The sequence below is a fragment of the Meleagris gallopavo genome, chromosome 2 (assembly GCF_000146605.3).
Source record: "Meleagris gallopavo isolate NT-WF06-2002-E0010 breed Aviagen turkey brand Nicholas breeding stock chromosome 2, Turkey_5.1, whole genome shotgun sequence".
Lineage (NCBI taxonomy): Eukaryota > Metazoa > Chordata > Aves > Galliformes > Phasianidae > Meleagris > Meleagris gallopavo.
The window spans coordinates 16,600,083-16,616,738 of NC_015012.2; the positions used below are offsets into that span (position 1 = coordinate 16,600,083).

At 36.2% G+C, this 16,656-nt stretch overlaps 1 protein-coding gene across 1 annotated transcript in view; it reads left to right on the plus strand.

Annotated features, from left to right (window-relative positions):
* The window catches only part of NVL (nuclear VCP like), a 30,100-nt gene extending 13,984 nt beyond the window's left edge, over positions 1 to 16,116 (plus strand). Inside the window, 7 exon segments of the mRNA XM_010706670.3 lie at positions 312 to 431; positions 2,136 to 2,235; positions 4,629 to 4,735; positions 9,262 to 9,338; positions 10,880 to 10,968; positions 14,026 to 14,096; positions 15,419 to 16,116. Coding sequence (XP_010704972.2) covers positions 312 to 431; positions 2,136 to 2,235; positions 4,629 to 4,735; positions 9,262 to 9,338; positions 10,880 to 10,968; positions 14,026 to 14,096; positions 15,419 to 15,463 — 609 coding nt within the window. The 3' untranslated portion in view covers positions 15,464 to 16,116.
* Positions 16,117 to 16,656: the final 540 nt, after the last annotated feature.

Sequence of the window (16,656 nt, forward strand, 5' to 3'; positions counted from 1 at the left end):
TTCTATTGTGAACTTTAAATATTCATTGTGTTTTTACTCCCATTGTTTATAAGCAGATAAAGAACAACAGGATCCTTACTGAAGATTGTACTTGTTATTTCTCATCATCAGAATGACAACACGTTAGATTAATTTGCTAGAAAGTAAGAATTCTCTTAAACTCTTAGTAGAGTACTGGGAACAGTCAAAAGTGAGCTAATGACAGCCAGTTCCCACGTAAATCTAGTCCACTGTTGTGTTTAAAACTAATTCTTCTTCCAAGCAATATTGTCATGGCTTACAGTTTCATTGTGATTTGTCACTCATTTTAGTATGTTGGTGAAAGCGAACGCGCTGTACGTCAAGTGTTCCAGCGTGCCAGGAATTCAGCCCCTTGTGTTATATTTTTTGATGAAGTTGATGCTTTGTGCCCTCGGAGGTCTGACCGTGAAGTGAGTCTGAAAATATTTCCATAAATAAACTCTCCATTGTGCGTTTTGAGGCAATGTGCAAGCAATATAAGCATTTTATTTAAAACTGTATAAAGCTTAATACTTCCGTTAGCATCTATGTATTTAAAAACTAATAGCTAGAGAATGTGACCGTCTACCAAGTTGAGAAAGCCATAGGAAAAAATGAAGGAGTGCAGTTTAATACCATAATTAATTTCTGGCCAAATCCTGATGCTTATATGCAACTGTAATGCTTGCATGAAGTGCGTGCAGGTTTGAACAATGTGAGTAATGAGTATATTTGAGACAGGAGCAGGTCTGGAATGCATTAGACTTCAAAGCTATTCCACTCATCAAATTTTCTGTCTTGATTTTTGTTTTGGAGTTGTTATTACATCTACCTAAAATTAACATGCCCTTTGGGGATGGGGAGGTGTTGTTTCTGCTGCAAACTGTTTGTATGCTGAATGGAAAGGTGTTTGGTTTTTTTTATGCAGAGGAAATGCATCTGGTTTAATGATGATGTACTGGGTCACTGGCTGAAAGAGATATATGCTGGTTTCAATATAAAAGCTGAGTAGAACACTCTTCAGATATTGCCATCAATGACTTTAACAGAAGTTAAAGTTCCAATCTGTAGGACAGAGGGTTTGATCAGCTGTTTGAATTGAGTCATGCCTTATCTTCCAAGTTTGCGTACTTTTTTTCCTCTAAAAGATAGCCAAGCTGAAATGTTCAGATTTGACTCCTTGAAAGTCCCGAGCTAGTGGTTTCCACAGAGCCTTAAAAGAGGATGTTGAGTATTAGCTATCACAGTAGGCAGTGGTGATAGCCAAGGAGTGGAATAAGCATGCTCTGACCTTGCTCTGTTTCCTTTCTGTAGCAGCAACGGGCAAAAACTGGTTGTGTAGACCATTTTGTCCTGCTCTTACAGCCACTTTGAACAAGTAGAGGTGTTGTCTGGACAGGGGACTGCTGTCTTTTGCCAGCTCTAACTGAGGTTCACAATTGTTCGGTGTTTTTACTGACTTCTTGAAGCCTGTATGCCTTTTCAATCATCTATTCTACTTATCTGTAGGCAAATTTACTATTTTAAACATACAAAATATAATACAGTGTTGCTCAAAACCACGAAGCAGTTTTGCTGCATATCTAAAACTGTTGTTCTCCAACTCCAGTGCTTTTTCTTGTCTCTTCATCTCTAGGATGAAATTCAAATTAATCTATTGAATTAAGTCATAGGATCTTAGTACTGTGAAGTTAATATTAAACTATGAGTTGCTCCTTTCCATTGAGGACAGCTGCAGAAACTTTTTTTTTTTCCAAAGCCCTAGTAATGAGAACTTGTGGACTTTTTTGTTCAGGTAGATGGGAGAATACTTAGTACAATTATCCAGGTGTATTTAAGTGAGTCCTTCATTTTTAATGGGAAAGAAAAGCTTTGCAAAGGGTAATCTGTGCAGCAAGCATAGGGATAACTTGTTTGTACCCCAAATTTATGCTGAGGATATGAAGAAATTCAGAATGTATCTGTATTAAAGACGTTAAATAGAAGCTTTCTTAGAGTAGTATTTCTGTGTGGAGAATGAGTACATCTTTTGTTTCTTTTATTTTAAAATATCTACATTCTCACTGTTTTTGTTTTCTGTTTGTTTGTTTCTTTGCTTGGGTTTTGTTTGTTTTGGCATATTTCTCCTAATAAAGTCAGGAGCCAGTGTTCGAGTAGTGAACCAGTTACTCACAGAAATGGATGGTCTGGAGAATCGCCAGCAGGTTTTCATTATGGCTGCCACAAACAGGCCAGGTGAGGACCCAAAAACCATAAGCAAGAGAGAGATAACAAATCAAACATTACTTCTCTTGTCTGGAAATGACATGTTCTTATGTTTGAATTTCTTATGTTTGTAATTAGCCTTGTTCTGTACTTAAAATTACAATGTGTCATCAAATTCAAACCTTTCCTGATCAATATATTTGGTTTCCAAATTTCAATATAGAGAGAACATTATGATTCATCGTGATGGAAAGCTTTGAAATTGCTAAAAGGGAAGCATCATTCCTTTGTTTAAACAAATATGAAGTGCATCTAATTAGTGAATTTGACCAAAGAGTAAATACTAATGGCTGTTCTACATGATTGTAATTTTTCAAGTTCTACGGAGAACTTGAGTCCCAGAGGTTGAGGAAAAGCCCAGTTCTGAACTAACAATGTGGCATGAATTTATTTATAAATTGGGAAGCGCAGATCTGTTTTGAACTGCCATATGGGCTTTGCTTTGTAAAACTCCATTACTGAAGCTTTTGAGTTAGTGGGAGTTATGTCAGTTCTTTGAATGCAGGACATGCATTTGTTTCCATAAAAAATGGATGAACGCATCTTTAGCCTAGATTACTAACTTCCCATTGTTGGACGTGTGGCAAGTGCTGTTATCCCAACATGTAAAATGGAAACAGTATTTTCCATGCCAGTACTGTTAAAGAGCTTTTTAATGGAAAATTTAAGTGCACGATGCTGTAATACAATCCCTATTGAGAGTTTTTGTTTTGATTATTACAATTCATCTGCTGTGTAAACTTTATAATCTCATCTTAATAGGCAGCAAAACTTCCTTCTGCAGAGAGACACAAAAACAGGAAAGTGCATTTGTGCCAACAGCAAGAGAAAGTATGATCTAATACAGAGCACAGAAGTACAGGAAAGATATTCTTGTTTGGGCCTGCCATGGCAATGGTGTGTTTAAACCATCTTTCATCTGACTGGATTAAATTTGTACATCGTATTAAAAGTTGTTTTATTTTTTCCTGCCATTCTTGTCATATTCACAATAGCTGGTTTTACCAGAGCATCTATGACCAGAGGCATCTATCTTGGGGGAGGGGGGGGTGGAAAGGTTTGTGCTCAAGAAGAAAGGAGCGGAGTGGAGCAATTTTTAATGTATGCATTCATTCCAGTTTTTGCCCTCTAAGCACAGGTGGCAGTATAGCTTGAGCAAAACTGTGTACATCTTTCAAAAGGGGAGAAAGATCACACTGTGATAGGGCCAGGTAGCTGGAATCTCAGTGGAGTCAAGCAAATGTTTTTATTTTCTCTTGCAAAATAGGTTGGTTTGTTTGTTTGTTTTGCTATAGCTGCCCAAGACATCTTAGAGCTTAAAGACTTAGTTTGTTATATTAAAAATACAATTTTCTGTATCTTCGGTGGGTGCTTCTGGGACTTTGGTCTTCACGCTACTGTAGTAGGATATGGATTTTTAGAATCATATGGAAGTAGAGCAAGTAATACCTTCATCATTTTTGTAGATGGGGAAATGGGGCATCAAGAAGCTAAGTCATTAAGAAGCATTTTCCAAGTATTTGTGCTGAAACATGGACAGGAATGACAGGAATTTAGGTCTTTCCCAGATTATACGTCCTGTTTGTGACTCTTGTTATACCAGTATAACAATGCTTAGTATTTATATCCTGATCTGCTGTTTGTAGAGGTTCTGTAGTGAAACCTGTGGTGCTGAAAGCTTGCTAGAGATTTCTATTACATTTAAGTTTTAAGTGTTTTTCTAAAAACTTTTGTGATAATTTTTGATTTCTTCTTCAGACAAGATAAAATCTGTAGTACTTCCTGGGAAACAAATTCTGTACTTTGAAGGTCTATTTTGTGTTTTTGTGGAAATCTTATATTACTATCCATAAAATTACTGAAATTAATGTGTAGTAGAAAAACAAAACACTCAGAACTTAATTTTATGATTGGCCCCATGTACTTGTGAATTAATTTATCATGGTGGCTTTTATGCAGATTCGCAAGGTTAATATAGGTAGAGTTTTTTTTCTAGCAGAACAAAATGAAAAGCAGACTTTTTCCTTTTTATACATTGTTATGAAATTCCTCACTTGACTCTGCTAGGTCTGGCAGAAAAAATGTTCTACTGTATATTCAAGGAGAGTTGTCCTTGTTTGTGACCAGATGAAACTAGTGTTTACGAGCCATATTTGGGCAGATGTAGCTTAGCTGCACTGGGTAATAATGTCTCCTCCTGGGCCCAGATGAAACTATTTCAGTCAACTGTCTTAATGTTTAGAGCTTCACATCTTGGCATGAACACTTTTTTGAAACTGTTCAATTCCCTCCATATATTACTTTTCATTTCCTAAGGCTATATCTCATTTCTGGATAATTTTGTCTTTTCCCCCCCACCTAAGATATAATTGACCCAGCTATCCTGCGTCCTGGTAGACTGGATAAAACACTTTATGTGGGATTGCCACCTCCTGAAGATCGACTTGCTATTTTAAAGACAATCACCAAGGTGAGTATTTGGAAATGAATTCTTACCTTGAACCTTAGTGGAATGATTTAAAACAAATTAAACCTTACAAAAGAATTGCAGAATCTTGTCTCATAATATTGTAATATTGTAACAATATTTTTAAATATTACACAAAGCCATGAAAATACACAGCCACATCTGCTGCTAAATTTGCTCTAAGGGATGATAAATCTTGAGCAATGCTAACCTGTTAAACATAGAAGCTGCTGCCTTTATAGTCACAATTTAAAGAGATTTAATTAAAAGATTCCTATCTATGTGAGTAAAGGCCTGTAAGTGTTTTGTAAGCATTTTGAGGGAGGAAGGAGGTTTCCTCACATTCAGTGATATGATTCAATAGCTCCAGCTGTATTTACTCAATACTTAATTGTGACACTTAATTCTCTTTAGGAGTAATTGGAAGCATGTGATGAGGAAGCTGTAGGTCCAAGTAAATGTTAAAATTTTAAAAATTGTTAAATTGTTAATTGTATAAAGATTTTAAATATTTAAAGATGTAAAAATGTTAAAATAAAAAGAAGACTGGTCTTCATAGGTCTTCCGTACTGTACTGGCACATTCCACCACTTGGGAGATTTGGATTTCTCTCAGTACAGCAGTAATCAAAGCCTTAGAAGAAGCCTTAGAATCAAAGCCTAGAATGCTTAGAAGAAGCATTATGAATTATTCAGATATCTCCTACTTTTTCTAGTAGATCAGCATTGATTTTTACGAGCAAGTGTCCTATCAGATTTTTTTGAGCAGCAAAGGAGACCACATATTACTTATAGAGGAGATAAAGTGCTGATGTTATGAAAAATATGGAAAAATATTATAAAAAGATAACTCTCAGACTTACATAAGCATAAAGTGATGGCATAGGCAGTAGTTAATGCTGTAGGAGAATTCAGGAAGTTAGGCCAAATTCAAGCGTATCTTTTCATGCCAAAATAGTTGTTCAAAAATCAAACTGTTGATATGAATTCAAAGTCTTACTTCCCTACGTTTGTTCCATTACTTCATTAAGAAAAAAAAAGTATATATTTGCCATTAGCATTTTATTGTTTCTGAGTCTATAAAAATGTCTCAGTAGAAACTTCTACATAATGTGATTCTCGCCTTTTAAAAAACAGAGCAATAACATGAGCGTTTAACCCACAAGTCAAGTCAATTTTCAAACATACTGTAAGGAATTACTTTTTATTTTGCAATTTATTTCAAAAGCTTTGAAACTTATTTAAAAATTGGGCTTATAAGATTGTTCTAACTTAAACTGCCTCCTTCTGGAAGAAGTGGGTGGTAATGGTCAGTCATTAGACTTTCTAAACAGAATGGAAGGATTCTCTGATTAGGATAGTATATAATTGCTCTCTTTTTATTTTTTTAACATATAGGTATTCTCACTATTTTTTGCTGGAGAATCTTTGGATGTTTGTAACCATCACCATCAGTTAAAAATCAAGTTAGTGCACCACTAATTAGTGATCTTAGTAAAATGATGCAGCAGATCTTGATTCAAGACTATGTAGGAGGAGAAGGCGGAATTAAACAAGACTTATTTCTGTCACTCTCAAACTTATCACTTGCTCACACTCTCACAGCCACATGTAGTCACCAAGATGCACGCATCCAAGTGGAAAGGCCAGAATCACAACATCAAAAGATAAGGACTTCTGAGTGTTTTGACCTCACTTCATCTCTTGGCTTCCCCTTGACTAGCAATGGCAAACTTGCTGTTAGAGAAAACTGTTTTCTATATTCTCAGACTCTTCGTTCATAAATCTTGGTGAGGTTGCTGCAAATTGTCCTTGTTCTCTTCTTCTGAATAACTTTATGGACACAGTCTGCACAACACAAGAGGAGTGGTATATCTGATGTGGTAACCTTGTCATTATCCTGTTATCAGAGCACAGATTTTCTATTGACAAACAATCTCTGCTGTGACCTTATCTGATTACGGTCTTCCTTATTATCATAAGCAGCACATTGCACAGTGTTTACCAGCTTGATTCCTGTCTTTAGTTATCAATGCGTGTTATTTTTGGAATGCCAGACATTTCCATGCATACTTAATTCATATTAGTTGATGTTTTGGCTACGAATATTTATAGTGATGAAGATGTTAAGTCACTAATTGATTCTTTTTCTCAGTTTTTAGTTAAATGACCATGAGAATAATTAGAGAGCTATAGAACTTTTCCTATGGATTGTTCTGCCTGGAGGACGCTTTGAGGAGACCTTATAAATTGCCTTTCAGTACTTTTTGAGGGCCTACAGCAATGGTGGGGAGGGACTCCTTATAGGGAGTGTAGTGATGGACTACTGCTTAAAGGTTTTAAGGACGATTTAGGTTAGGTATTAGAGAGAGACATTCTTTGCTCAGTGGTGAGGCACTGGTACAGAATATCCAAAGCAGCTGTGGTGCTTGTGGATTTCAAGGCCAGGTTGGAAGGGGCCCTGGACAGCCTGAGCTGGTTGGGCCCAGCCCTGCCCATGGCTGGGGGTTGGGACTGGATGATCTTCCAACTCAAGACACTTCATGATTCTGTGATTTTTAAGATGCCAGCAGAAATGAGATTCATTCTGTGAGTGAATCTTTTTGCTTGCTTCCGTGCTCTTTCCATGATGAGAATGGTGCTGTTCTCACTTACTACTACTGCATTTGTAGAGTTCTTACAAAGTTAGGCAAAGATCAGTATTTCTAATGTTAAGAACAGGAAATATGTTATTCTCTTGAAAAATATATAGGAGATATTTTTCTGTCCCCAGGTTCCTGTAGATATTTTAAATTAATTGAAATGCCTTATTCTCTGTCAGACTTCATCCCTGCACTCTGAGTATGAAAACTTGAAAAATCTTTGTGCAGGAGCACATATTTAAGTGGGCACTCAGATAAAACAAAAAATGTTATCCAGGTATGTGGGGATTCTGGGTGATGGTAGTCATTCCCCAAAATCCTAGAGGAATACTCGCACAGTAATGTTGAAGGAAAATCTGCTTACAAAGGCAGTGGGGAGGAGTAGGAAGGGGAGTTGTGAGAGCAATAGGGTATAAGGAAACAGCATAGATGGAGTTTGAGGCTTTATTTCAGATAACTTGTACAAATCAGTCATTTTCAAATTGCATATTAATTATGCAAGAGAAGCATGTCTTCACATGCCTAAGTTCCTAGTGTACTGACATTCCTATAAGCTCCATCAGCTTCTCTGGTGCACACAGTGCTGAGCTCATCCCACTCACAAAATGCTCAATGTATTCTACTCACAGTAATTGGTAAAATGTTTCTTGATAGTAGCGGGGTCTCACTGCCTTGCAGTCTTGTACAACAATTACTGAAGTATCCCATATGCAATTGTTTAGAGCTTCCTTGTGCCCATGTTAGGGTCTCTTCTCCTTTCAAGATGTTTCAACATGAGGCTGTTCCCCCTGCCTTTTTCTTCCTTTCCAAGTTGGCATTCTACCCAAGGTTCATTAGAAATTGCTCCCTTAGTCTACCTAGGCCCCTCTCCTTGATTATTTGGCTGTCGGCTTCCTGTTCAAGGCTTTTAATTTGCCAATTGCTATACACTTTATTTCTTAAGGCGTTTTAGGTATGTGGTACTTAAGTTCACCTGAACAAGTCAGAAAAGGATTATTTGTGTATTCCTGTCAAATGAGTTAAATTTCATGGCAGAACTAAATCAGTCCTATCAAAAAATGTCCTTTCACATCTAAATTCAGGTATTAGTTCATACTATAGACATCTAGAATCTCTATACTGCCTTGATATTGCTTTGCTATCTATCTAAGAGTGATAAGATCTACGGGCTTACAGCATTTGAAATGATTTTGTTGACTGGTTTCAAATACAACATATAATGCCGACTATTTTTTGTTGTCGGAGATGCAAAAATAAAAATAAGCCACTTCTGTGGTCTTTGTGGAGAAAGCAGCACTAATATGCGAGCGTGGTGTCAACAAGTCTACTTTCTGTATGAACTCAAAGAATCCAGAATGAAAAACTTCCAGGTCTGAAAGGGTATGTTTGTCTAAAACATAAAAGGTATACAATAGTTCAGTTTTAAAGGTGATGAGGCAAGACTAAATCTCCATGCCTATTGCTGAGCTATATGATTTCAACATCTAATAGAAGTGGAGGAAGCTCAGATAAACAGTGCTGTTGATGTAAGCAGCTACATAAGCACGTCTGTGTATGCAGTGGTGTCAGTGTAACTACACTGTGACAAGCTGGCCGTCATTTTGACAATAGAAGATCTAACCTGCTGGTGGGAAGTTACAATTAACATCATAAATTATTTCATAATGAAATGCTTTTAAGGCTGCTGATCCTTCCTGTCAGTTTGACATAAAAACAATGCTAGTATTTGTGAATATCTCAGAGAGCTTCTCAGACACCTATTTGGTAAAACTAATCACTTAGGAGATGGCATGTGTAAAAATAAAATAAAAATATACATACACAAATGTATAATAATAATCAAAACAAAAACTTACATTTTTATCTTTCGTTATCACAACTCATTTAGGATGGCACCCGGCCTCCACTAGATACAGATGTAAACCTTGAAGAAATTGCTTACAGTCAACAATGTGATTGTTATACGTGAGTATTTCCTAATTTTTACTTTTAGTATGCAGTGATGCGCAGTAATTCGTGCTGTTTTTCTTACATTCATTTGTGCATTTTTCCAAGGACTGAGTGAGAGTCTATGGATGTTGTCTGCAATAGCCTTCTTCATCTTGTAAATACAGATCAAGAGAGACTACTTTTTCATCTTAACATTGCTTGGCCTTATATTTCTTGCATCATCTGAGGATAAAAGAGCCCTGTTCAAGTTGTTGATCCATATACAGTGATGATGAAAACAAATAGGTTAAACAACCAGAACTAACTTGTTCTCTCGCATAACTGACAGCACTGTGTTTGACACAGTACTAGTAAGGGCCTATTCCAACCTGTGCTTTGTGAAAACTGACGTATGTTTTTTTAGGAAATCTTGATAGTCATCTCTGTCAGAGTAATTTGCAAAGTCAGTGTTTTACAGAACTCCAGAAAGTTTTAATCTGTTAGAATATTTTAATATTTGTGTTAATAGTTGATGATTTTCTGGAGTTCACAAAAGATAAATGTCACAATATTGCTTTTGAGTCTAGAAGTTGAGGCTACCACCAGTAATCACTTATAGTTTGTCTGTATTTTAGATCTAGGAAAGAGGAGCTTGTGTTCTCTCCCCAGCCTGGGGCAGAAGGGTGGGGAGTGTTTAAATACAGGAATAGTCCTACCATCACCAAAGGAAACACGAGGCATTGATTGCAAGCATTTTATTTCAGCAGCTTGCACTAGTCTGAAGGCTTGTGAAAAGTGTAACAGCTGGGAACTAAGAACAAAGATTTCAAAAGTCTGTTCTGACCACATTTTGTGGATGATGTTATTTTAAGAGCGTGTTAATTTATCTGGAGATCCAGCTTTGGGCAACTGACTCTGTTCAAACTGTGTTGTAATAATGACTGATTTCATTTGAATCTTTCATAAGATTCAATTTAAAAAAAAAAAAAATCATGTTCCCACTGAGTGCACAACATTAAACAATTCCTGGATATTTTTGATGATGCTGGATGGATTTTGCCTCTTCCCTTGATTATCATTCTTTTGATCTAAATCTGAGGCTGAAAGCTGGAGGATTTCATTCTACAATGCAGCTTGCAGCACTGGATAGTCCTTGAACATCTTCTCAGTGTTCATACAGTGACCCTTCTCTGTCATACTTTGCTTTCTTTCTTCTGAAGGTACCCCATAGCTTTTCTGTGCTCTTTCTGTGGGGTAGAGGGAAGAATGCAACCATGTACAAGAGAGAAAAGGGGAACGTAGCTCACTGACAGCATTCTAACTGTTGATGCATTTAGCTCTGCAACTAAATGGTTTTCAATTTCTAAGTCTGCAAGGTATTGTAGGTCTTAAAGTGAAACTACAGTGTGTATTTTTTCTTTTTTTTTTTAATGTAATAATCTATGTGGTAGGTATTTAAGAAGCTTTTGCAAATTCCCTTGCCTTCTGCCACTCTCCTCTAAATATCTGTAGTGTCTTTTGTAGCTGTAGATTTGATAAACTCATTCTAAAATAACTCATTCTGCTTTTGTACGTAGAGGTGCAGATCTTTCTGCTTTAGTGCGCGAGGCTTCAGTTTGTGCGCTGAGACAGGAAATGGCCCTGCCGAATACTGAAAGCAAGAAAGGTAAGAAAGCTTTCAAAAAATCCTAACTGAATAGTGAGAAGATAAATGGAACGTGAAGTGTTTCATACAAGCACAGATACGTGTTTGCTTTCATAAATGGTTGATAACTACTGATCCAAACAAAAATCCAATCAGATTTGTTTTCAGAAAATGTATGAAGCAGTTATAGTGGAGAGGAACAGGGAAAAAAACACTTATCCTGGAGCCCACTTGTTCTTCTAAACTTAATCAAAAGTCAGCGTTAAATGGCAAGCATAAGCAGATGATTTACATGCCTGACTGAATACATCTTTGCCCAATTTTCACATAATTATCAAAGACTAATTACATTATCTATTTGCAGATTTGAGTGCAGCAGTAGTTCCAAGCCTGCCTTTGGCTTGCAATTGTATTGTGTAATTAAGTGCAAGCATTCAATAGTAATGGTGGTAGGAGAAGCCGAGTGTTTCTGATTTTAGGTGTTGAGCTTATCCTTGGCTTGTGCCAGGACTTCAACAGGGAGTTAAAATTGATTCATGTGCAATTTCTGCCTTTTCCATATCTCTCTCCAATTCTGTTTCATTTTTCTTTCCTTTCTTCAGTGCATTCAGATAAGAAAATGTAATTGAAAACTGTTCTTTGTGTGCATCTATTTTTTTTCTTCCAGTAACTTGTTATTTTACTTAAGTCAAAATGACATTGCTAAGATGGAAAGCTAAGGTGTCAGATGGCCTTGAAAAATATATTGAGCTTTCATTATGATTTGTAAGAATCACACTGGCATTTTAATGGTTTCAAATCATTATTTTTGATCCCATCTCATTGCTGTAAGGGGAAGTGAGCAATTCAATTTGGAGGGAGAAAAAGAAGAGCCTACAAAAACTCACACTGTTGTATGAAGGGATTACTCGCTTGCTCTTGGTGGTGGTTCAAGAACTTATCCTGTTTGGTTTTATAACTATTTGATTCAAAGATGTTATTCACTTCAGTTCAATCTTTAATCTTGAGGTTGCAGCCTGACCACTGACTGTGTTGATCGGTGGCAGCCAGGAAGTCCATCAAGCAGGCACAGACTGATCCACATGTATAGCAGCTGGATTTGGATTTCCAGGATGTCACCCTTAGCTAGTAATGGAAGGCTGTAAGGTAGACTTTGATTTGAAGCCCTGTTCATTTACATCTTCAGAAGGGCAGTGTGCATATACAATCTGGGAGTTTCTTCCTTCAGTCTTACTACAGGCACACATTAGGCTTGGAATCATCCATAAAGCTGGTCTTGTTAAGAAAGAGTATATGGAATTTTTCTAAGAATTCTTGTTCTTAGCTGCTAAAAACAAGTGTGATTTACTGAGATAAGACTTTGCACTTCTGCTGTTGAATCTGAAAAACAGAGCTGGTCCTTGCTTGGTATTTTTGAATTAGAAGTATTATAAGAAGCAGTTATCCTTTACTCATCCAGATAAAGAAGAAAAATCTTGTTTAAATATGTAACTCAAGTTTCAAATATACTGCTTAGAAAAATGTTGATATATTTTGTGATTTGAATACAAGATGGAAAAAAAATTGTGTGGTTGCTTGTCTTTAGCATACTTAATTTTCCAGAGTAAATGGTTTTGCAGTCAAAAAAGCAAGGCAGGCTATATGAATGCAAGTAGCAAAGGTACAGGTTACTGACACTAACTTGACATTAACAAGCATTGTGCCTGCTCTTACCACACACGAAATGCAAAGCCCCCTAACCTACTCTTGCTGAGAGGTAAACTTTTACCTAGCAGTAGATAAGAGTATGCTTGTCACAGGAAATATACTTAGATGTGTATCACAAACTATTTCACCATAACTTTTTCTGATAGTGATGTCCTTATTATCTTACTCATTGACTAATGCTGTTTTTTTATTCTCCCTTTAGCTGAGACTATATTTTGTTTAATAATTCAAGTAAACAGACTTAAAAACAGAAGTGAAAGCAAACAATTCTCACTGCTGTATTTTTTACGTTTAATGGAGTTTTGATTACTTGCTATTGAAGCCATGTGACTTCTGTGAAGTTCAGCTTTTTCCTCACTTGGTGTTGTATTGGGGAAATAGGATACTTACATTCAGATGTTAAGTTTACATCTTTTATTTTTTTACTAGTATAACTTCATACGGTAGTGGGAGACTTGAATAAAAGTTCAGAGAACCAAGATGAGAAGCAGCAAAGTTGTATGTTTAGTTTGCTGAACTTTATCTGCATCTTGAACAACTTCTCAAATTTAGACATCTCCCCCTGCTATGCAGAACATTTTTCTGAACTCTGACATCAAGTATATTGAAAAGTTTAAAGTTTTGTAACATCTGCACATCCTATTCGCATGACAAACGTGTCTGCAAAGGCACTGGCAGTACATATCCCTGGAAGCAAAAGGTTTCTTAATTTGGTGCATTTTTCATGCATTTCATTAACTCTAAGCATACTTCTGTTTACCTCTACCTTGGATAACTATGCATGTTAGCACTGTACTGAATCTGTGGTAGTGGCATCTAAACTAAAGGGTTGCTTTCTGAGAACAGAGAAAGCCATGATTTATTTGAGGTATGCTTACCTGGTAGCAGACCAAAAAAACCAAACCACAATCCTGTTCCTGAAGTATGGTTAGGAAAAAATTACTCCAGGCAGCTGCTTTAGGGTCAGAAAGGGGAATTATATACACAAAAAAAAAAAAACCAACCAGCAACTGAAAAAGTAAAGACAGCTTTCAGTTCTGGTTGAGGTCAAACAAAATGATATGAAGTGAATTATTTAGGAATTGAGCATCTCCTGGTAGAATCTGGATAACAATCTAGGTATTTAAATAAACATAATTAAATATTAACATATACTTACATAAATTTCTATGTGTTTATTAAGTAGTATTCCATAGGGAAGCTTGATGTTGAACATGTCTAGATAGTTAAGCCCAGAAATAAAAGCAGCAGGATTAGTGCGTGGAATTAGGTTTCATGAATGCTGCATTATAGTACATGCAAAGAAGAAAATCACTTGATTGTCACTTACCTGCAGTCTCCTTGTATAATATATTCACTTTGTTTTTTAAGGAGAAATCAAGATTTCCCATAAACACTTTGAAGAAGCTTTTAGAAAAGTGAAATCTTCAGTATCAAAAAAGGTAAGAGCAGCTTCAGGTGTGTGAGGCTGACCACCCCTCTGAAAAGGATTCTCTTTATTTGCTAGAAACTGGTAGAAGTGCTTAAAGTTGCAAAATATTTGCATGTATTTCACTAACTGCTGACACTACCTGTTTCTGCATTAAATAAACAAGATTTTCATTTCTGAACTTCTGAAAAATGTCTCCCTCTTCATCTGCAGACAGATGGTTTGTGGTAAATGGATTACCACATTGCCAAGCTTAACATTAGTGTAGTACTTTGAACTTATGATGTTTCCACTCTAGTTATTCACCTGACCCTCACCTCTTAAATGAATATTCCACAGGCACAAAAGTCAAGGCATTACACTTTGCCCCCATTCTCCCCCCAGTGGATATGCACCTAAAGGTGCTCAGCCATCTACTAACATGCAAGATGCATCATTTTGAGATAAAGAAAACTACGTCCTATCATCTTTGTTTTTAATCATTTGCATTTGTCAAGGAAGTCATAAGATAACCTTTAAAATGAACTAGTTATTTTGAAATGAAAGTTGCTCAATTATCTTAATTACTATAATTAAGATAATATAGAAATTGCTTGTTAATAGCTCTCCCTGTACAGCCAAGTGTTTATCAAAAATATTTTGAACCATCTTTTGAAGTACAGAATACTTATTCCCCCATTTCCATATGCATTTCTTCCCTGCTAGATAAATTGAATCAAGCAAATATCTACATGTTCTCCTGTCAATAGTGGGAAACAGCTGAGTCTGACCGATACATTTCTGAGTCTTTTCCCTTCTACATACATCTCTCAGTTGACTTACTGCGTATTTGATTGACCTGAGGCTAACCATAAGTTATTTTTGAAGCCAGATATCTACTGAATGCTGTTAATTTTAGTAGAAGTTAACATTTTTAAAGTATTCACTTCCTGGAAAGTAAAGGAACAGTTACTGTTAACCAAGATCAGCCAAAGATATTATCTGCTTATTTTTGGAAGAAGTGGGTGGGAGAGTGACAATCTGAGAGCTCCCGTGGCAAAAAGAGCACTAGTGTTCCTGTGATTGTCTGAGCCTAGCATGGCAATGTGAATTACATGAACTGTCAAAAATTTCTGTTAACTACATACCACTAACTACTGCTGAAAGCCTCATTCACAAGGACAGTAGGATCTCATTTGCCCTTAGCTTTCTTTCTAGTAAATATTTTAAAAAGTAGAGCTAGTGTCTCACATAGCTGGGTTTTTTTTTTTAAAGACTGAAGACTAGCTCTTAAGACAATGGGAAAAACATATGCAGCACTTAAGTCTTTTTTTTTTCTTGTCTTTGCACTTTTAGGATCAAATAATGTATGAAGAACTGCGTCAGTCACTGTGCAGGTGATATATTCTCTCCCTGAAGAGACTTACTCTGCAAAGAATTTTATAACACCCGTGCCAGATTTCAAGATACAGGTTGGAAAGTACCGCATCTCCCTGAACTTGTTATTGTGCACCTGAAAAAAAGGTCATTGTAATCTACTGTTGTAAACAATCCTTAAACTATTTGTAGAATAGAAGATGCAATATACATTTTCTACTCATCACATATAGTTTATTATAGTTTAATAATAAATGCTTTTAGTGCTAAAGATCAGAGATCATTCTGCATTAATATTTGGTGTCCTTAATCAGAAATCCCTCAGAAGCAGACAGGCTTCTTCTGCATTTCTACTACTCAAAGAGGTATGTTCAAATATTAAAACACCCATGTTTTCAAGAACAAGGATTCTGGAAGAATTACATGGAGAAAAGAGTTGTGAAAAGAGACTGGGAATATAGTGCAGTGTGCAACTCTATTAATTGTGCTGTTTGGAAACAGTGGTACACTGATTGTGCCAGCACAACTACTCAGAGTTTGACACTTTTTTCTCTCCACCTTACGAAAATGAGCTATTCAGAGATAGCTTAAAAGTTACCCTGGACATCTTGGAAATCTCAAGTCTCAGAAATGCTGTAATGTTATGATTAAACTACTTAAGAAGTACTTCAAATTAAGCGTTAACAACTGTTAGAATTGTTGAAGTGTTAAAAACTGTGAAAATTCTTACCAACTTGAATTACTTAATTCAGCATTCTGATATCCTCTAGAAAATATTACTGTTGTAAGAAACAGGCCAAGGAAGAGCCTCAAACTACATTTTTTTAAGTGATTATTAATTCACAACTGAGAAACTGATTTGACGCCTACTTGCCTTCAGATTTTTACTGCTGTCATCATTCTACAAAGTTCCTTAAGGAGGCAACAAAATCCCTGTAGCTACCTATAATCAGTCTTACTCTTCCTAAAAGCAGTCCAACTATCAGTCAAGCATCAGAAGAGGAAGTGTTTCTACTAGCAAACTTCACAGAAAGCTTACAATGAAATCTGTGTTTAAAGAGCATGTGCTGAATCAAACAGCAATTTTGAAACTGCAAGCAGTTCTGCTTTTAGGAATGATAATTCCAGCCAGAGTTTTTTTTAAACTCACTGGTAACATGCATCAATTTCAAACAAGAAATAAACTACATATAAAATTTAGAAGAAAAGTCTGTGGT